Here is a 22,995-nt window from a genome sequence, read left to right on the forward strand (position 1 = left end):
AGAGGAGATGCGAGAATCACGACTTAGATGGTATGGTCATGTTGTCCGAAGCCCTGCAGACTTAATGATATTCAACCCTCCAATTTGATCCAGGAGGTTCTCGATCCCGAGGTCGTCCCAAGAAGCTATGAAGACGTCTTGTAGGCATTACTGAAGCTGACACCCTTGACCGCATGAAGTGGAGGATGGCATGTTTAAAAGCGGACCCTGCACCAATGGGAGACGAAATGTTAGGAAAGAATAATAATAATAATAATTCCTAGTGTAGGTTACTGTATTCACATCCTCGTTTGTGAATATGGCAAACAGCTGAGTGACCTAGTTCAGTGGTCCTGCTGCTACAGGGTATCTTGACAATATTCTCAGTCGTGGCCCTACTTGTGGTGAGCTCGCAATTGTGATCATCGGCATTCTGTGAGAAGTACGTCCTGGATCAAACTATCTTTACACTGGTCTGTTTTCAGACAAACTTTGCTGTACGGGAGTGAAAGCCAGGTGGACTGAGGATATATTATTCTTGAGTTATAAGTAACAGATATGAGAGTAGTGAGAATGATTGATGGTACAAAGAGGTGGTAACAATGACAGGAGGGTACTCTGAAAGAGGATATAAAGGCCAAGTTGTATGAAGCAGCACATGTAAACAGGCTTTGGTGGTAGGATCATGTGAGGTGAATGGACGATGATGGGTTAACAAGCAAAATAATGGACTTTGCCACAGAGTCTCAGTCACTTTGGCAAACACAACTTCAGCAGAAAAGAACTAACAAATACAGTTTGGGACAAAACAAACAAACAAACAATACTGAAGTTACAAACAAGCTATGACTGCGATGGATAGACTCAGTTTTTACTGAGTTAAAGAGTAAAGGCATGAAAATAAAAGAGGGTACAGAAGCTTACACACTGAATCGAGAAAGGCGTTATGGTCAGAAAATTAGCATGTTTAATAATAATAATAGTAATAATAATAATAATAATAATAAACCACGTAAAACTTCCAGTCTTTGACGGTAATTTGTGTTTGTATAAAGCCACCACATTCAGACCTTAACACCTCTGTCCATATTCGAAATGCACTTACTTTATTCCTCCTTCCAACATGCGCAAGGATGAAATGATACCGCTAGCTGCAGGAAGTGATGGCGATACACAGGTTGGTCACGTCACAGCTTATCTCTTTTTCCTCAATACCTATTGCATTCAAAAGTACGTACAGCTGAGTTAAAACACCTATAAGAACGTGTTTATCAGTCTCAATCACTCTGGTAAACACAACTTCAGCAGAAAGACCTAACAAATAAAGTTTTGGACAAAACAAACAAAAATACAGAAATTACAAACAAGCTATGAATATCAAGATTCCTCACTGTAACATGAAAGTTGAGGAAAGGAACAGATATCTACGTGCCTTGGTATAGCATGTGTTCAATTCATAACGGTCCTTTGGAGATTGTTCAGTTCCCCGGATCTCACACCTCCAGATGCCTACATATGGGACATGCTGAAAGAATTTGTTTTCCAATCAGCTGACTTTATCTAGGAATGCACGTGAATTAGGAGAGAAGACTGTCTGCACAAACATGTTCGACAATCTACAGGAGCCTTATGGACAATGTGCGACACGTATAAGGGTGCACATATAGAATGCATGCTATCAGACTTGTCGTCACCTTGCATGTTATAATGATTTTCACAGCATCTTTGCAATTTCAGTTTTTTTTGGTTGTGCCGTATACTGCATCTCATTTAGTGCCAAGCTCTAGCTACAGCTACTGCTTCAGATGTAATTCAGAGAAGGAATGCTGGTGTTTATCAAACTGTGCCAGTAGTAAGACTTACACAGCGAAGTGTATACCAGTCCGTAACTGTGCTTCAAAATGAAGGGATTACACACTGAAGTAGTAAGTGCCCCCAACATATGAGATGAAATAAGCGAATAATACCTTGTCAGATACATCAGATAGTACTCCCAACGAACACTTATGGGAGGTTTTACAACTCTCTATACAAACTTTCCCGAAGAGGAATTCCGGATTTCCAACAATGTCTGCATGTCTTTTCAGGAAAGATACCATAGCCAGAGTGTCAGCTCTATTTTGCTACTTAACGTCTCTCTCAATGTTGCCGTCGATCCTGTTACAGCAACAGCGATCGCACTCAGACTGGTTGCTTCACACCATGCAAACGCCTAACAAAGTATACTTTAAGTGGAGGCAGGGAGTGACAAGATTCCGAGGAATCTCTGACCCACTATAGTTCCTCTGTTTAGCAGTGTAAGCTATCATATGAAGAGGGGAAACTAATTCCAGATGGGTATTGTGGACATCCGCATAACTACATAACGAGGCAAATTTAATCTCAGAATCCCTAAGATTATCATTACGAAGTATGTACGCTGGTACCAGTCCCACTGAAGGGAGAGTTTTTACATATTACATATAAATCTGGACATCAAAATGTAAACTATGATTACAGGAAAATAATGTGCAACATTGGTATGATGTGGAGAAGAAGAAGATTTGAGTGATACATGTAATAAACATTAGTTACTTTCATGTATTTGCCTTCGTTGTGGCAGTGAGTTTGCAAATGACGAGGTGACAAGAGTAAGTTAATAAACTTCTTGAATTATTGTATTCGCTCATCAAAGGTTATTGTTTTAACTTGATCAGGTATGTCATTTTAAGCTAATTTATTTATACCCATTTCTTTCTTCAAGATGCATCTTTGATGCTTTCGGCAAGGTGATTTTTTCCTAAATACCGTTTTTACGTCCCACTAACTACTTTTTGATGGTTTTGGAGATGCCGAGGTGCTGGAATTTTGTCCTGTAGGAATTCTTTTACATGCCAGTAAATGTACCAACACAAGGCTGTCGTATTTGAACACCTTCAAACACCAACGGACTGAGCCACTCAGCGCGGCAAAGGTGATATTTCATAGTTACACTAATGTAAAGTGAATCATGATCCATTTAGAAATGATATTCCAGTCATAATGTGAAGTAGAACAAAAGGTAAATCACACCTCAAGGTGCCATTTCCCACAGCGTTAATTCTTAAGACAAGATCATTCACAGTCAAGACAAGCAAATACAATGAGAAAAGGGCAAACTTCAGACTCTATGAACAAACTAGCAGCGCTACTTCAGTAAAACAAACTGTAAATTATAAGCAGAGGTCAAGAGGTTCCACTAAAGGACAATGCTTGTTCTACTCCGAATACATATTGTTTATAGAAAAACTGAAATTATGTGCCACCTGGAAGCCACAAGCAACTTGCTGAGATTTGATACAGCCAATATTCATTTACTGGTGGTCCGTATGGCAACCTTCATCTCATATTACACGAAGCACCCTTAAGAAAATAAACCTGATCACCTTCTTCCTGAGGAGACACACAGGATAATTTAATGGCAGTGAGGTGCTTGGGTTTATCTTGTACAGCCTACTAAATGAAACACACCTCCACTGTCCACAACAGTAAACAAGGCAACAGTAAAATACACTCATTTACTGAGAGCTAATTAGATTTGACGGATTTCACATTCTCACTTATTTGATTATTCTTTGGTTGGAGGAGCTATACCAAATGAATGGAGAGTTGCTATTGTAGCCCCTGTATATAAAGGAAAGGGTGATAGACATAAAGCTGAAAATTACAGGCCAGTCAGTTTGACATACGTTGCATGTAAGCTTTGGGAAGGCATTCTTTCTGATTACATTAAACATGTTTGCGAAATTAATAACTGGTTCGATAGAAGGCAATTCGGTTTTAGGAAAGGTTATTCCACTGAAGCTCAACTTGTAGGATTTCAGATAGGTATATAGCAGGTATTTTGGATTCTGGAGGTCAAATGGACTGTATCGCGATTGATCTGTCTAAAGCATTTGATAGGGTGGGTTATGGGAGACTACTGGCAAAAATGAGTGCAACTGGACTTGAAAAAAGAGTGACTAAATGGGTTGCTATATTTCTAGAAAATAGATCTCAGAGAATTAGAGTAGGCGAAGCTTTATCTGACCCTGTAATAATTAAGAGGGGAATTCCTCTAGGCAGTATTATTGGACCTTTATGTTTTCTTATACCGGTATATAAAAATGATATGAGTAAAGAAGTGGAATCAGAGGTAAGGCTTTTTGCGGATGATGTTATCCTCTATATAGTAATAAATAAATTACAAGATTGTGAGCAACTGCAAAATGACCTCGATAATGTTGTGAGTTGGACAGTAGGCAATGGTAATATGATAAACTGGGTTAAAAGTCAGGTTGCGAGTTTCACAAATAGGAAAAGTCCTCTGAGTTTTAATTACTGCGTTGATGGGGTGAAAGTTCCCTTTTGGGGATGATTGTAAGTATCTGGGTGTTAATATAAGGAAAGATCTTCATTGGGGTAATCACATAAATGAGAAAGATCACAATATGAAGATAAATTTGGAATACAAGAAGACAAATTGGGGAAAATATTCATTTATAGGAAGGGGAGTTAGGGATTGGAATAATTTACCAAGGGAGATGTTCAATAAATTTCCAATGTCATTGAAATCATTTACGAAAAGGCTAGGAAAACAACAGATAGGGAATCTGCCACCTGGGCGACTGCCCTAACTGCAGATCAGTATTGACTGATTGATAATTATTTTAACTAGTCCATTTTCTACACGAAGCAGTGCCAGGGCACTGCTATGCCCCATTCATCTCATTGTAAGAAACCTTCTTTCATATTCTGAAGAACTTACCCGGAGTGGCAACAGAGGATCTGAAAAATAAAATGCCTTGCAACGAACATAGGTGCCTTTTCATTTGGGCTAGTTTCCGCTTTAAATAACTCAACGCCTTTACATATGGTCCTCCATTGTTCCTCACTGTTCCTATTACTAGGAATGTCTTTACTGTTCTAAACAGTCCAGGCACTAAACCATATCTTGCTATCATACTCCTTTGACGTCTTCTCTTCTAAGATTCTTCCTCCATAATTTCAGAAAATCATCACTGTTGCTTTTCTCTTTACAACATATTATATACCTATAGTGAGTGTGTGCTACCTACGATAGTTTGCAGTAGTCTGATAAAATCAGACAATCATGCCATGCTGTAATATATTTGTGTATTTTTAAAAAGCTGTAGTTTTTGGTGACCCTTGATATTGGTGATCATAGCCAGACTTTCAGATTTATGGGAGTTTCGAACAACAGGTACATAATATTTCATCAGCGATTTTGGTACGAACCCAGTGACTATCACCTGCTAAATTCCATTCTCCGAGCAATTGCCACTTTTAAGACCGAGTAAATTTAACTCAGTTTAGGATAAGTGAAATGTAGCTTGTAAGATACTAGGCAATTCAAACCACAGAAGAGCAGATTGGTACTGAAACCAGGTAATTGGGAACAGTAAGACAGCAGTGTCCTCGGACAGACCTTTGTGGCAAACACACAATGTAGGGAAAGAAGATAATCAGCATGATTATTCCAGAATCAACCTTCAGTTATAGGTCTAAGGCAAATTACTCCAGCAGTCCATGACGACCTGTAATTTCTCCTGACAATATATCACATTTGAAGTGCTTCAATATTTGATCACCCATTTGTATTGGCTTGTGCGTTTGTGAAATTTAGGATTACTTTATACTGAGTCCTAATGGTTGCCCCAATACATTTCAAACATGGTACAATACTTTCAATTTAAAAAACAAATATAATAATAATAATAATAATAATAATAATAATAATAATAATAATAATAATAATAATAATAATAATAATAATAATAATAATAATAATAATAATAATGCAAAATTACGACACTACAATACAGTAATCAAACCAGAGGCACTTTATACATCTGAAACACTGATAATTGGCGGCAGGTCACAAATAAAAAGCATTGAGAAACAAGAGATGAAAATTCTCAGAAAAATCCTAGGACCAAAGTTCGAAAATGGAATTTGGATGAAAAAGAAACCACACGAAATTTTTCAATTCACAGAAAAAATCACAGATACCATCAGAAAGAGACGACTAAAATTCTACGGACACCTACACAGAATGGATAACAACAGGCTGACAAAGAAAATTCTAAATCTAGCTCTAACCCTGAAAATCCGCAACAATTGGTTAGCAGAAATTCATGAAGATCTACAAGAAATGGGTATTGAGGACGAAACCATTCAAGATAGAATGAAATTTAGAAGCTTAGTAAACAAACATACATTTGCAGAGAAACCAACAAGAAAAAATACAGGCTGGACAGAAACACGCAGAAAGGAACACAGTGAAAAAATGAAGAGATATTGGGAAGAAGAGAAGAAGAAACATTGTGCAAAATAAGTTCAAACGCGCTCCACAGTTGGGCACAACGAATCAAAATAATAATAATAATAATAATAATAATAATAATAATAATAATAATAATAATAATAATAATAATGATGATGATGATGATGATGATGAGAAGAAGCCACAGGTAACATAAGAACCTCCAGCGGCTTTGACGGCAATTCCTGTTTGTATAAAATGGATCAACCTCATTCTACCTAATCATTATGTCCAAACTCAAAATACACCTATCCTGTCCCTCTACAGCCGGGATGACATCGTTAGCAGCAGGAAAGTGCTGGGCGAAAACACAGTGATGAGGGAACTGAAATAGGTCAAGTCTCACTTCTCTCACACTACCTGTTAGGTTCAAAAGTATGTCTGAGCTAAAGCCTCAATTAGAAACAAAGAGGTGCCTCGGAAGTCATTCCGCCATCAATCCTCACTGCAGCCCAACTGTCAATATGAATGCCTTTGGTTCCTTTTAATAGTCCACCCATAACCCCCAGTATGGCTCCCCTGTGGGTGGGGGCAGTAGAATAACACCCATGGTATTCCCTGCCTGTCGTAAGAGGCGACTAATAGGGACTCCAGGGGCTCTCAACTTGGGAGTGTGGTTGGCGACCACGAGGCCTTTAGCTGAGTTCTGGCAATGCTTACACTTACTTGTACCAGGCTCCTCACTTTCATCTATCCTATCTGACCTCCCTTGGTCAACTCTTGTTCTTTTCCGACCCCAACGGTATTAGAGCATTCGCGGCCTAGGGAGTCTTTCATTTTCACGCCCTTCGTGGTCCTTGTCTTTTGCCTAGTTGTACTTCCTCTTAAAACAATAACCACCACCACCAGCACGACCACCACCACCACCCCAGTATGGCTAACATCTCCCTCGGTGCTCTGTAATGTGACTGTTTTAGACTTACAAAACAAACATAACTATCAATTCCTCTTGTTGCATTTTTCAATTACCTGGCGCATACTGAAAAAATGATCCTGACAGTCCTTCTGTGGTCTGAAACCACACTGGTTTTCATCCACTTTACTCTTAACTCCCTTCCAGAATGGCAGCGAATACCTTGCCTGGTTACACTGAACATCGAAAAACTTCGATGGTTGTTGTAATCCTTGCTGTTCCCTTGCTTATAGATAGGTGCAATTACTGCTTTTGCCCAATCAGAAAGTATCTTAACATTCCATCTTTATCTTATTTCTCTCTGAAGCTACTTCACCTCTGCCTTTCCACTATATTTCACCATTTCAGGTCTAATTTCATATATTTCTGCTTTGTTATGACTATGGAGATTATTTACCATCCTTTCCACTTCCTCAAGCGTAATTTCGCTAACATCATTGCCCCCCCCCCCCCCCTGCGAGCTCGGTTGTTCATAATGTCAACAGAAATATTTACTTTTACATGGTTATTTCCAAAATCTTCCCATGACTACTTTTGGGATTTGACGATTATTTGTTTCGCTCTGTTTCCTTCACCTGCGTACAATTCCCTGTATCAACCCATGTTTGGAGCCATTTATGATACGCCTTCGTTTTACATTTACAAGATTGTTCAACATTGAATTCAGGGAATCTGTTAGGAATATGCGGGTATTCCAGAGATGATGACTCTGCCAGTTCCACTTTCATAAGCACCATGATAACTCCCCATTGTGCCATTTCACTGTCCTAAGATGATAATAGAGGATGGTTGCCTAGCTGTACTTCCTCTTAAAACAATAATCACCACCACCTAAGATGATAATTCAATGGAGCTAAAATGGTCGCAATTGCCGATATCAAAGTTAAAAATGACGCAAAAACTCAGTCATTCATATAAAGGAAATGCGATATAACGTGAGATCGGAATTGTAAAAATCAATATGGCAGTGACTGAGACAAAAAGGGACTCACAATTGTTAAGACACTGTACTGCTGCAGAATGATAATTGAATGAGCAAGCTAAATGAACGGACGTGTCGATCTGAAGAGACTGAGAACGCGTAGATAAACTCAAGCGTTGGAAACAGAATAATTAAAAGAACGAGATTAGAGGAGGCATAATTACAAAAGCAGTAATTAAAGCCGCCAAATAAGAAGAGAATTATAAAGGAATTCTTACATTGAAATTTCATCACGGCGAAGACTAGGCCAGGACGAATAGAAATGCATAGTGTGACGACTTCTGCTGGTTGATATGTTCCTACACTACGCGGCGCTGGTGTAGATAGAAGGTGATCAGCTGTCTCCGAACATGTGATTCTAAATGAGATCTGATGTGACTTAATTCGGAATTTATCGCTTAAATAAATGATTTAAAACCGTGTGTTAATTATTGTGATGTTTAAGGACTGTTTGCTGATCTATGACTGTGTTTATGTGCGATCTGTCTTTCGTTCAAATTAAGATATAGTGTTCCTTGTTTTGAAAGTAATAAGTGAAAAATACGTAGGAAGTATTTTGCATTTAGTAATGATTTAATGACATTACTTCTGAAATTGGTTCGTCAGTATCTTAACGAATATCTCAAACGTGTATGTGTCTATAGAACTAAGTGATCTTTCAGTAATTGACCCCGAAATCAAACTCGGTTGCAGTTATCAATTATAACCTTAAAAACCCATGTTCAACTGTTAGTGTACATGCTACATATTATAACTCTGCAGGCACCAGCGGTGTGGCATACACATTTAATTCCTAGATAACTACTTAAAAATACATTAACATGCTTAGCTTAATGAATCTTGTCAGCACTTCACCCCATCAGTCAGTTAACTGAACACCTTTGACATTTTCCGGGTATGTTTTGCGGTCGTACGAGCTTGCATTTCTGTTCTTACTTATTTTATTCGGAAATAAATTCGGCATCGTATTGTAATGGAAAATTAATTTTGGTACCAAGTCCTGAGCAGTGTTCAGTACAGCACCCTGTGATATATTCAGTTAAGTGTTCATATTATTTCTAGAGAATACGAATGTAACCTTGCGAGTACAACAGCTGTAATAGTGTATTACCAGCGCAGGCTGGAGCGTTGTATACGTCATAACTCATGTGGTTCAATAAAGCACCGCATTGGCTACTCCCCTCTAGCCCACCCCCAGCCGCAGTCTTCCCTCTATCTCCTGTCAGTCTTGTATCGTCAGTCGTTAGTCGTGAATTGTCTGTCTTGAGTTGCCAGTTGTGTCGTGAGTCGTCACTCGTAATGTAACCTGCACCTACTTCAGTCCGTTCCTTAGCCGATGTGGCAGTGTTTCTACTGATTGTCTACCCCGAGGTGTTCCAGATGTAAAAATTGGCGACGAGGTAAATGATAAAAGTCCTCACGTTCCAGCGCTTCCTCATGGCGACAGAACATTCTGGTATGTTCCACACTACATGACTCAACGTAGTGCACTTCGTTCTCTCGAACATTCTTCTCACGACGTAATATTGGGTATGTCTTTCACTCCATGCCTTTGAACGACAGTTTTTTCGCGGCCTTTTCGACTCTAGCTCACTTCTATCACGCCATGTCCTTAATTGGTAATATTGGACCATTTGACAGTTCGGCAGAAACTTGGTCAACCTACGTAGAACTCTTTGAACTTTACGTCCAGTGCAATGACATTCCAGATGCTAAAAAAGTTAGCACATTTCTGACGGTGGTCGGTGTTAAAACCTACAATTTGTTGAAAGATTTAATCACCCCTGATAAACCTTCTCAAACATCCTTTGAAACCATACTTCAAATTGTCCAAGACCATCTCCATCCTAAACCTTCCTTTATTGTGGAAAGATATAAATTCAGCAGACGTGATCAATTGGAACATGAAACTGTATCCGAATATATTGTTCAACTTAAGCAATTATCCAAGTATTGCGAGTTCGAGGACAAACTTCCTGATTATCTCCGGGACAGATTAGTCAGTGGCATCCGTAATGAATCTATCAAGAAACGACTACTGTCGGAGGAGAATATCACATTCCAGAAGGCGGAACAGCTGGCGTTATCATTGGAAGCGACCGACAAGGACGCAGTATCCTTGGCCTTCCACCCCACAGCCCGACTGCAGCAGTTTTCAACACGACATTCTCCGAGCTCCAATGTACCTAATGTGTCATCGCGTGTTGTTAAAGTGCCTCAGTGTTTTTGTTGTGGTTATAAAGGTGGTCATACTACTGCCAAGTGCCGTTATCGGGAATATATTTGTAATTTTTGTCGGAAGAAGGGTCACTTAGAGAGGGTGTGCAAGTCAAAACATAAGAGGAGCAAGTCTCAATTTCATGTAAAACCAAACATGCCTACAAACAATTCTTCATTTTCTAAGGGTAGTAAGAATCCGCAGGGAAGCAAAATTAAACCTAACCAGCATTATATAGACTTACATGAACCTATTGTTAGTCACGAAAAATTGTGTGATGAGGTGTATGATATTTCTAACATTTTTCAGTGTGATGAAAATGATCAAATCAATTAACCTCAGTTAGGTAACATAACAAAAGTTGAGCCTATTAGAGTAAAATTGTTTGTTGTAGGAAAGCCAGTTAATTTTGAAGTAGACTCTGGTGCTTGTGTATTTGTTGTTTCTGAAAATTTTTACAAGGCTAACTTAAGTCATGTACCATTGATTCCCACAGCCTTAGTTTTAAATTCTTACACCCACGAGAAAATCAAGCCTGTAGGGAAGTTAGAAGTAAATGTTCAATATCAGTTCCTGGAAAAGAGTTTAGAATTGTATGTTATTAGTAATGGATCTAATCCTCGTATGGGGCGTGATTGGATTAAAGAGCTCCAAGTTGTTATAAGCATTCCCAGCAGTGTACATAATGCAAACTTATCGGATGTAAAAACCAATGCAGAGTCTAAATTAGTACAAGACTTGTTTAAGGAATTTCCAGAGGTATTTACTAGTAAATTAGGCTGTTTTAAAGGAGATCCAGTAAAACTAAACCTTAAGCCAAATGCATTACCTAAGTACCACAAACCTAGGTCAATACCTTATTCTTTAAGAGAAAAGGTTGAACAAGAATTGCAAAGTTTAGTAGATGAGGAAATTCTTTCCCCAGTATCCTCAAGTGAATGGGCCACTCCGATTGTGCCGGTATTAAAAAAAGAATGGTAAAATCCGTATTTGCGGAGATTTTAAGGTCACTTTAAACCCCTTTCTAGAAGTAGATAGACACCCACTGCCTAGAATTGAAGACATCTTTGTTGTCTTACAAAAAGGGGATAAGTTTTCTAAAATGGATCTGTCATCAGCTTACATGCAGTTGTTGTTAGCGGAAGAAAGTAAAAAACTATGTACTATAAGTACACATAAAGGGTTATTTGCTTACAACCGTCTTTGTTATGGAATCTCGTCAGCACCGGGTATTTTTCAAAGAGTTATTGAACAAATACTACATGGTATACCTGGTGTGGCCTCATTTCTTGATGATATTATTGTAACAGGAGCAAATACAGCAGAACATTTGTCAAGGTTACGAGAAGTGTGTAAACGCCTAAGTAGTCATGGTTTGACTGTTGGTAAAGATAAGTGCAAGTTTTTCTGTGACAGTCTAGAATGTTTAGGCTATGTCATAAGTAAAGATGGTTTAGCTACGGCCAGTGATAAGGTCAAAGCAGTTGTTGAATCTCCAGTTCCTAAAGATGTTACACAGCTTAAAGGATTTCTCGGTCTTGTGAACTACTATGCTAAATTTATTCCTAATGTAGCTACTATTCTTACACCTTTGTACCAGCTACTTAGAAAAGATGCAGATTTTCACTGGAATTCAGCTTGTCAAAAATCTTTTGAATTAGTCAAAGAAAAATTAGTTTCAACTCAGGTACTAGCACATTACAACCCTAACTTACCACTTAAGTTGTCATGCAACGCATCACCTTATGGCATTGCAAGTGTTTTAAGTATAATAGGAAAATATGGTACTGAGAGATCACTTTCTTTTGCAAGTAGAGTCTTAAACTCAGTTGAAAGAAACTACTCCCAAATTAATAAAGAAGCCTTGAGCATTGTGTATGGTGTAAAGAAGTTTAATCAGTATTTATAGGGAAGACATTTTACTCTGTGTACAGATCATAAACCGCTTCTAACAATTGTTGATCCTAAAATGGTTTACCAGCCTTTACAGCAGGTAGATTACAACGCTATGCATTGTTTCTATCAGGTTATGACTATGACATTCAGTATGTCAAATCTCAATGCCATGGCAATGCAGATGGCTTATCTAGGCTACCTGTATCAGTCAATCAGATCGAGGACGTTGATGTTAGTGTGGAGTACATAGGTAGTTATTTACAATGCATAATGGAATCTGATGTTCCCATTAACTTTAATGATATACGTATTGAAACTCAAAAAGATCAGGAGTTAAACAAAATCCTTGGTTATGTGTTGTATGGATGGCCTTCTTCACCAGATCCAACTTTAAGCCACTTTGTTAAAAGGCAAGCTGAACTAACTGTAGAACAAGGAATTTTGATGTGGGGCTACAGAGTTGTAATTCCAAGGTCCTTAAGAAAGTTCTTGTTAAATGAATTACACAGTGGACACCTTGGAGTAGTTAAAATTAAATCATTAGCTAGATCGTACTTATGGTGGCCTTCAATTGATCAGGACATCGAAGCCATAGCTAGCAGTTGCTCAGCGTGTCTTGCCCAGAGAGACAGTCCTAATGGAAGTTCACTCCATGTATGGGAATTTCCACCTAATGTATGGCAAAGACTTCATGTAGATTTTTAGGTCCTTTTAAAGGCAAAATGTATTTGATTGTGATGGACGCTCATAGCAAATGGTTGGAAATTGAAACTGTTAACTCAGCTTCAGCTAAGCAAGTCATTGAGAAATTACGTCCTATGTTTTGTAGATTTGGTCTTCCTGAACTCATTGTCAGTGATAATGGCCCTCCCTTTTCTTCTGACGAATTTTCTCGATTTTTGAAAGAAAACGGGATAAGGCAAACCTTGATAGCACCATACCATCCAGCTTCTAATGGACAGGCTGAGAATGCAGTTAAAATTGTGAAAAAAACGCTTAAAATGTGCAATTTTTGAACATGAAGATGTAAATTTAGCTTTAAGTAGATTTTTAATAGCTTATCGTAACGCTGTACATAACACTACTAATGAAACTCCGGCTAAACTTATGTTTAATCGTCCTTTGAGAACTAGACTGGATTTAATCAGACCTAATTTGCAGAAAACTGTAGCAAATAAACAGGACGAACAAATAACTAATGCAAGAGGTAGTCACACTAGGCAATTAACTATAGGACAACCAGTGTTAGCTAAAGACTACAGAGGAAGAGATAAATGGGTAGAAGGTAGAATTATGCATAGACTAGGCCCAGTTACATATTTGATTCAACTCGAGTCTGGATTGACTTGGAAAAGACATATAGACCACTAGTAGGATTACAGTCAGGCCCAGTTGTTGTTAGCGCTGAGCGAGGAACGTCACAGTTAGTTGACCTTCCCTCACGACCCGCTCCTCTGCTTTCACCAGCCTCTGAGTGTCAACAAAGTTCCCCTGCTTCTCGCTCATCTCCCCCTTCACAACCTGTCTCATCACCGCGTCATAGCCCAGTAGCAGCTAGCAGACGATCTCTGCAACCCGCACAGCTAACTGTTACGTCACCTGCCGCAACGAGACGTTATCCACTTCGAAATAGGAAACCTATTGTAAGATTCAATCCAGAGTAGAGTGACCTACTCATTCTTTTGTATTTTTGTATAGTACTGTATAGCAAGGTATATGTTAATTTGAGTTTTCAATTGTATGGTTGTTTGTTTCATTATATAATCACTTTTTGTATGTGGCATATATTGGTGTGTTTTGTGTCCTCCAATCAAGTGTATGGTATTACCTATGTTTTGTTGTTGTTAAAAAACTTAAGGGGGAAGGAATGTAATATATACAGTTAAGTGTTCATATTATTTCTAGAGAATACGAATGTAACCTTGCGAGTACAACAGCTGTAATAGTGTATTGCCAGCGCAGGCTGGAGCGTTGTATACGTCATAAGTCATGTGGTTCAATAAAGCACCGCATTGGCTACTCCCCTCTAGCCCAGCCCCAGCCGCAGCCTTCCCTCTATCTCCTGTCAGTCTTGCATAGGCAGTCTTGTATCGTCAGTCGTTAGTCGTGAATTGTCTGTCTTGAGTTGCCAGTTGTGTCGTGAGTCGTCACTCGTAATGTAACCTGCACCTACTTCAGTCCGTTCCTTAGCCGATGTGGCAGTGTTTCTACTGATTGTCTACCCAAGGTGTTCCAGATGTAAAACACTCAAGTCCATGAGAAACAGTAATTGGAGGTAAACTATCCAGGCATTCTTGAAATATTTTTCCCCATACTGCTTCTTGTACACTAAAATTTCTCACAACTTCCTCTAGATGAGAAAACATAAATAATTAATTCGATGGGTAAATGGGATAGTTGGGTGACTTACTATATTCTGGTAGACTTGTTAGGACAATGGCGTATGGCTTTTAGTACCGGGAGTGTCCGCTAGATGCATGACGTCCGAAGGCGAGCTGCACGTCGTGATGAGGATGAAAAGACGACGCATACACCCAGCCCTCGTGCAAGCGATATTAACGAATTCTAGTTAATTCCCTGCCGGGAATCGAACCCAGAATCCCTGTGACCAAAGGCCAGCACGCTAACCATTTAGCCATGGAGCCGGACTCTTCTGTATTATTTTGCAAAGAACCAATACATGCTGTAAAATCTGTCACTTTGCTTGCATGTTTAACAATATCCCCACAGAAGTGATGAATAACATTCATTTTTGAACTGGTGAAAGGAACTATTTGTTCATCTTCCCAACTTGATAATAGTGGCTGATCAAACGTAAGTTTGCTGTAAATTTTTCCTGACCTGTACTTGTGATTTTGGCATTCTCTTTGACAACAGCTTTTGCCATGGCTCTAATCTGATTGAAGAATGATGTTAAGGGTACTATCACTTGAAGGCAGACCTTGACGTGGGGTAGCCTTCGATCACTTTGAGAACAGAGTGGGATCTTTTCATGTGAAAAAATGCCGTTTTTCATTCGAATGTTTATCGTAATCCGACTTACAAGTTAACACGAAAAGTTAACACCAGATATTTTGTACGTATAAAACTGAAGAGCGTATAAAACTACCGAAAAACGACCACAAACGGTTTACACACTTCCACATTAAGCCGACAAAAAGCGCGCGTACTTGGACTTTTATCGACAGCAGCGTTGCAGGTGGCGGAGAATATGTACACCGTGTCTGTTAACATGTGATTCAGAGGGAGTCGTCACACAATTCATTTCTGTTCGTCCTGACTAGGCCTTGACCATGGCCATCTTGATATATAGAGGCCTGCTACCAACAGTTGTGACGTCACGCGAATAGTGCTCACTCTCCGTCGTCGCGTGTAATTCCTGTATTGCTGATACGATAATTTTTATCATAATTTGACAAAGAAAATGCAATAACAAGCCTATAAACACAAAACACCGAAGAAACACTATCAAAAGTATACATACGAATACACAAATATATGCGGTCTAGGTAATATATTACATATTGTAAAATGTTCGACTGAAGGCTACTCACCTGGACTGTACGATGACGGTGAATAGACGAATGGTTTTCTCTCAAAACAATGCAATTCTTTTATGCTTGTCTGAGCACATGAATAAGTTAAAAAACGTATTTTCCAAAATATGACAGATCTTGGTCACAACACTCACTAATTCAGCAGCAGACACCCACACTTGTCACGGGTTTTTCAACTTTCTTCATTATCAAAACATTGAAAACATTGAAAGAAACATCCCTAGAATTTCCACTGTCTAAAATATATCTTTGAATCAGATATCAAGGTATGAGTTAATGTGTAGCTTTCCACAATTTAAAAAAGTAGTGTGATGGTCACTAGGCAAACTGTTGCTGTTTCTAAAATGCCATTATATTACACTTATTTGAGTACACAGTGTTATTAATTAATTATTTATGGATGACAGGAAAATATTTGCTATGATATGATAGATCTTGGACACAACGCTCATTAACTCTGCAGCTCACACCCACACTTGTCACAGAAATTACTAGGTTTTTCAACGTTCATCACAAAAACACTGAAAGAAACATCCCTACAATTACTACTGAATGAGGTATCAAGGTCTGAGTTAACGTGTAGGCCCTACCTTTCCACAATTTGAAAAGTAGTATAATGGTCACTCGGCAAACTGTTGCTGTCTCTAAAATGCCCTTATATTACACTTATTTGTGCTCATAATGCTATTAATCATTTATGAATGACAGTTAGGAAAAATATTTGCCATGATATGTTAGATCTTGGACACAACACTCATTAACTCTGCAGCTCACACCCACACTTGTCACAGAAATTACTAGGTTTTTCAACTTCCATTATCAAATCATTGAAAGAAAGATCCCTACGATTTCCACTGTTTAAAAATACATCTTTGAATCAGATATCAAGGCCTGAATTAACATGTGGCCCTCCATAACAAATTATTTAATGCTCAATAGGCGAACTGTTGTCTCTAAAATGTTATTATTTTACGCTCGTTTGTGCGCACAATGTTCTTGTTAATTATTTTTGAGTAATTGTTACTAAAATGTTCCCGAAAATGTGGCAGATGTTGGACACAATACTAATGAACTCTATACCACACACACACTTATCACAGTAATTGCCAGTTTCTTCAACTTCCATTTTCAAAAAGTTTGTAAAAACATCCCTGTGACTTCCGGTGTTCAAGAAGTCATCTTCAAAATCAGATATCAAGGTCTGAAATAAAGTGTAGCCTTCCACAGCAATTTGAAAAACAAAATCTGTAGGCTGTTTCAACCCCTCTCTGCACAGCTTTAGCAAGTATGAATTTGGTCTGAAGCTTGTAAAACAAAACTTTACTGACATCAGTTTTGGTAGAAAATTCAAGTACATTTAGGGTTGTTAACTTACCCAACAAGTCCTCATAATTTGATATCTTGTCTCCTTCTTCTGGTGATTTTCGTTTGGCAGGTGTTGGTTGAGACATGACGGCTGCCTAGGAAATATAGTTGGCACAGCATCGTCAGTTAGTTTTGGCTTTACCCTAGGCACAGTTAAAACGGAACCATCTGGTCGTTTTGCAGTATCAACTCGAATTATGTGATTTTCGGAAAAATGTTTAATACAGACACAGGAATATTTACTGAGTTCAAAATTAGATCGGTGTATAGCATGAATCCATTTACCTCGCTTCTCCTTATAGCTAGGAAACGCAAATGTTGAGATAGCCACCTCCTTATTTGAACGGTAATTGGATGTAGGCCTACATCCAGGCACACTACACGTTCGCCCCATTTTGCAAAGAGGAGCATACACTACAATAACACATTATAGTAATAATCATAATTAAATGATAAACTTTAGAGTACTTTAGACAATTCATAATAGGTCAGTGGGTACACTTAACCTATCACATAACCTAGCAATACTTCCTAACATCAGGCTGCTCAAGTTAGAATTCTATAGTTTTTAACACATACTATGCTGAAAATACATCCTTTACTGATGCGTTTTCATACAGTTATGACTTTTAAACACGAACGAACACCTCTAATAACGTTGAAATAACAACAACATGCTACGAAACCACCATGTAAACAAGACTCGTGCCTACATATCGCTGCACTAAAAAACTGACGTCATCACTATGGAACTGTCATGTGTAGCAGTCCGGAACTTCGAGTTGGCCGTGTCTTGACTCATTTACAAGGAAGAGAATTCGATACTACGCGGAAATAGCTAACTCAACTTATAAAGCAATAATTACGATATATAAAACTGAGACAAGGGTAGACATATTGGTAATCTGCAAACGTTATTAAGATTAAATTCAATAATTGTCATTGAAGCTATAATGTTAGAAGGCTTTGGATTCAACATTATGACACAACTAACTTCATATGTATACTTGTATCCCTTTTGAGCAAGATCTGGCTGCCATGTATTTCTAAGAACACTATGGTGAGATTGTCCGGAGGAGGCTGAGCTGAGATGACGGCAGCGAAGGTCTACATTCCCCAGAGCATCCCAATGATCAAAGGCAGTTATGACTGCCAAGCCCGAGCCGCAGATGTCGAGGAGAAAGTAATCCAATCCCGGAGGAGCCGAAGGAAAAAGATAAATTTTTCAATAAGGTAAGGTAAATAAATGTTATAAATTCCAATGTAATCATTCTTAATTGTTTGTGAATAGGTGGTTGATCGTTGTAGTCTTCAAAATATCTCAAACATCCTAGATTCTCGCAGAATAATGTTACGTTTGTGTCAAAATACATGAATATAGGTAGTCATCTGAAGGACATAACCAATCCTGGTTAGGGAGTGTGAAGTAATGTATACATTAGTGCCATTGCTTATGACATTTGAGCATATTGAAAGGTTATTCTATATGAATTGTGAGATGTATATCGGTAGAATATTTAAGGTTATGAGAGTGATAATTAATATTATGGAGTATGAAGGTTGAACTGTGCCACAGGAAGTCAGAATAGGATAATACATGGATGTGAGAATAATATGAAGTGGTGATGAGAATAGTTAATAAGAGATTGGATTACTCAGTGAATAATTAAGAATTAAATGATTCCAAACGTCAAGTTGAGATACATATGAGAATTATTGGGATGAGAAGGAAGAAATATGATGTGATATATGAGAAGAAAGTGATATTGAAGTATTAAATGAATATAAGGAAGGATAGAGAATTGGAATATATGTTTGCTACGTCGGTAAAGAAGAAAATGATTAATTTGAAGAAGAAGAGGAAATGACGGAATCCAGGATCATTAATATTCATGATACAATGATTATCAATCGTTGACAAGTAATCCATATCCTATGATGGTGAAAATATATTGTGGTGTTTATAATAAGTTATGGCATAAGTAGATCATCGAAATGAATCATTTTAGGAAGTGTTGAGTAATAAGTTGATTAATTTTAACCTAGATCTCTACCGTAATGTAGAATGGTTATTGAAGATAAGCATGGCATACACCGAATCAAATGCATAGGCATTATTATTTCTTTATACATAATTACAGGAGGTTAGATAATTCATAGACACTTCATGAACGATATCCTTTACCTATTTTAGTAAGTGACACAAGGTAATGTGTTAGAATTCAGATATTCATGTGAGAATATATCTCATTAGTTACATTTTTATGGTCAAATTGAATTGATGATCAATGAGACGACTGATATGTTTGTGTTGACAAATGATATTAGATATTAATGTAAATATTAGCACATGTTATTGCTAACTTCATACTTATCTTTTTCCTGACACATTTAAATGAATTAACAATCCTACAACAAACGAAACCTAACGCTCATTATAAATAATTACAAGAAGAAAAGTGAAATATGATGCCGAGAAATGACACTTTCCAAGATGATTCGGAATTCACATTAAAAATAATGATAGTCAACTAACCCTGAGAGTATGGTACTCTGGATTTCTTCGCGAACCTCCCTGGACGCAGGAAAGGCATACCATCGAATTACATCTTGTTCCCACAATCTTTTCCGAGAAGTCCTTACCCTATCAAATCGAAACAGGACTCTGTTACTCCCATACTACCCTTATTACGGATTTCATATTGTCTATCCTAAGCCTAGAGATACTTAGGTCACTACCGATCTAATAGTGTTCTGGATCATGGAAAATTCTCTGGAATATTCACACATTAGTAGATATAATGGGGGGTTCAGCCGCCTCCTCCTCCTCCGGCTCCCAAAGACCCGCTCCTCCTCCTCCTCCTCCTCATCCTCCCGGGGGCCTTCTCAGGGGCCCGCTCCTCCTCCCGTCGAAAACAACGCATCGCTAAGCTCACTGCTGGCATCTTGAAGGGCCTAAACCTCAGTGCTGCCAACTAAACCTAACTAGCGCGAGATTTGAATGGGTAAACAAAGCCACGTGCTTTTTGACAGCCACGTGCTTTCTGACATCTGTCATCGAAAACAACGCATCGCTAACCTCACTGCTGCCATCTTGACGGGCCTAAACCTCATTGGTGCCAACTTAACTTCACTAGCGCGAGATTTGAATCGATAAACAAAGCCACGTGCTTTTTGACAGCTATCATCAACAACAACGCATAGCTAACCTCAGTGCTGCCAGTGGTGCCAACTTAACCTTACTAGCGCGAGATATGAATCGGTAAACAAATCCACGTGCTTTTTTGACAGCCACGTGCTTTTTGACAGCTATCATCAACAACAACGCATCGCTAACCTCACTGCTACCATCTTGACGGGCCTAAACCTTAGTGGTACCAACTTCACCTCACTAGTGCGAGATTTGAATAGGTAAACAAACCCACGTGCTTTTTTGACAGCTGTCATCCGCCATCTTTAATCAAGAGAGAACCGTGCTGCACTCTTTACGGTACTGCTGGTAATTCCGTAAGCTGTCATCCACCATCTTGTATCGCAAACCTCAGTGCTGCACTCTTTAGCTACTCACCTTTGAGGAGGGCAATTTGAAAAAAAAATTCTATTTGACAGCAGCCATCTGTAATCAACAGAGCACCGTGCTGCCGTCTTTAGCTACATACCCTTGAAATGTGGTGGCAGAAAATTCCACGTGCTCTTGTTTGGAAACAAATCCACGTGCTTTTATGACAGCTGTCATCCGCCATCTTTAATCAAGAGAGCACCGTGCTGCACTCTTTAGTTACTTACCTTTGAAATGTGGTGACGGTAAATTCCACGTGCTGTTATTTGGAAACAAATCAACGTGCTTTTTTGACAGCTATCATACGCCATCTTTAATCAACAGAGCATCGTGCTGCCCTCTTTAGCTACTTACCTTTGAGGGGGGAAATTTAAAAACATTCTATTTGACAAGCTGCCATCTTTAATCTGCAAAGCACCGTGGCCCTCTTTAGCTACATACCTTTGAAATGTGGCGGACAATTTGAAAAATTCTATTTGACAAGCTGCCATCCTTAATCAACAAAGCATCGTGCTGCACTCATTAGGTACAAACATTTAACATGTGGTGGCGGATAATTTGAAAAATTCCATCAGCTGTTATCCGCCATCTTGCATCGCTTACCTCAGTGCTGCTATCTTTACGGTACTAAACCTTATCGTTGCGGTGGTGGGAAATTTAAAATCTTCATGCTTTTTTGACAGTTGTTATCCGCCATCTTTAACGATGAGAGCACCGTGCTGCTATCTTGCGGGAATTTCCGTCCGCTGTCATCCGCCAACTTTAATCAACAAAGCACCGTGCTGCTATACATTTAACATGTGGTAGCGGCAATTTGAAATTCTATCCAGATGCTATCTTTAATCTACTGAGTACCGTGCTGCTATCCCTTTGAATTGTGGTGGCGGACATTTTGAAATTCCGTTAGCTATCATCATTAAACGTTAGTGCATTCGCGAACCCAACCTCTCATCTACTATCTTGAAGGAGGCTATACGACACCTCCTCCTCCGCCTCCTCCTCCTCTGTCAAGGCATAGCTTTATCGAACACGCATCGCGAAGGCAAGAGTGTGCAGCGATAACATTATTGTGCATGTTTAACAAGACTAAAATCGATGTTGTTAACTTCAACATGTGATTAGAACATTGATTGATGTGTTCAGATCACTAACTAGAACCGAACACGGTACAACATGTGTTTAGAACATATTAGGGGATACCTTTGTTCTAAGAAGATCAGATTGAAACATAACAAGACTGGAATCGAACACTGCACTCGATACAACATGTGATTAGAATATTAAATCAGATTGAAACATAACAAGAATAGAATCAAACACTGTACTCGATGTTGTTAACCTCAACATGTGATCAGAACATTAATTGATGTGTTCAAAACACTAAATAAGTGATCAAGACTAGAATCAAACACTGTACTCGATACAGCATGTGTTTAGAACATGTCAGGGGATACCCTTGTTATAAAAGGTCAGATTGAAACAGCAAGAATAGAATCGAACACTGTACTCGATACAACATATGAACAGAACATCGATTGATGTGTTTACAACATGGGTATACCTTTGTTCTAAGAGAAAAAATAATAAGACTACAGTTCTGAACAGCTTGCGTAAGATAGCGATTGTTATAACGTCCTTTTCATCCTCCTGCTCTGTCAAGGCATAGCTTTATCAAATATACAACGCGGTCTTATACATATCATGTAGCTAACTCGCTTAGTAAACGATATAGCAACACTTCAATGATTTGCCTAGTGTGGAAATCAGAAACACACTGTGCGCATAGTGCGTAGCTAACTCGCTCAGTAAACGATATAGCAACACTTCGATGATTTGCCTAGTACGAAAATAAAAAAACACTGTGCACATATCGCGTAGCTAACTCGCTCAGTAAACGATATAACTTCAATGAGTACGAAAATAAAAGACACACTGTGCACATATCGCGTAGCTAACTGGCTCAGTAACGATATAACTTCAATGAGTACGAAAATAAAAAACACACTATGCATATATCGCGTAGCTAACTCGCTCAGTAAACGTTATAGCAACACTTCAATGAGTACGAAAATGAAAAACACACTGTGCACATATCGCGTAGCTAACTCGTTCAGTAAACGATATAGTAACACTTCAAATGATTTGCATAGTGCGAAAATAAAAAACCATACTGTGCAGCTTCC

General features: G+C 38.6%; 1 protein-coding gene across 4 annotated transcripts in view; it reads right to left on the bottom strand.

Annotated features, from left to right (window-relative positions):
* Nucleotides 1-22,995, bottom strand: part of LOC137503204 (ankyrin-1-like) — a 176,147-nt gene that overhangs the window by 28,080 nt on the left and 125,072 nt on the right. Inside the window, exon 2 of one of the 4 annotated variants that reach the window (XM_068230717.1) lies at nt 1,085-1,194. The exons of the other annotated variants lie outside the window; for them this stretch is intronic. Coding sequence (XP_068086818.1) covers nt 1,085-1,104 — 20 coding nt within the window. The 5' untranslated portion in view covers nt 1,105-1,194. The remainder of the gene's footprint in view (nt 1-1,084; nt 1,195-22,995) is intronic. 4 annotated transcript variants of the gene reach the window in all.

The sequence above is a fragment of the Anabrus simplex genome, chromosome X (assembly GCF_040414725.1).
Source record: "Anabrus simplex isolate iqAnaSimp1 chromosome X, ASM4041472v1, whole genome shotgun sequence".
Taxonomy (NCBI): domain Eukaryota; kingdom Metazoa; phylum Arthropoda; class Insecta; order Orthoptera; family Tettigoniidae; genus Anabrus; species Anabrus simplex.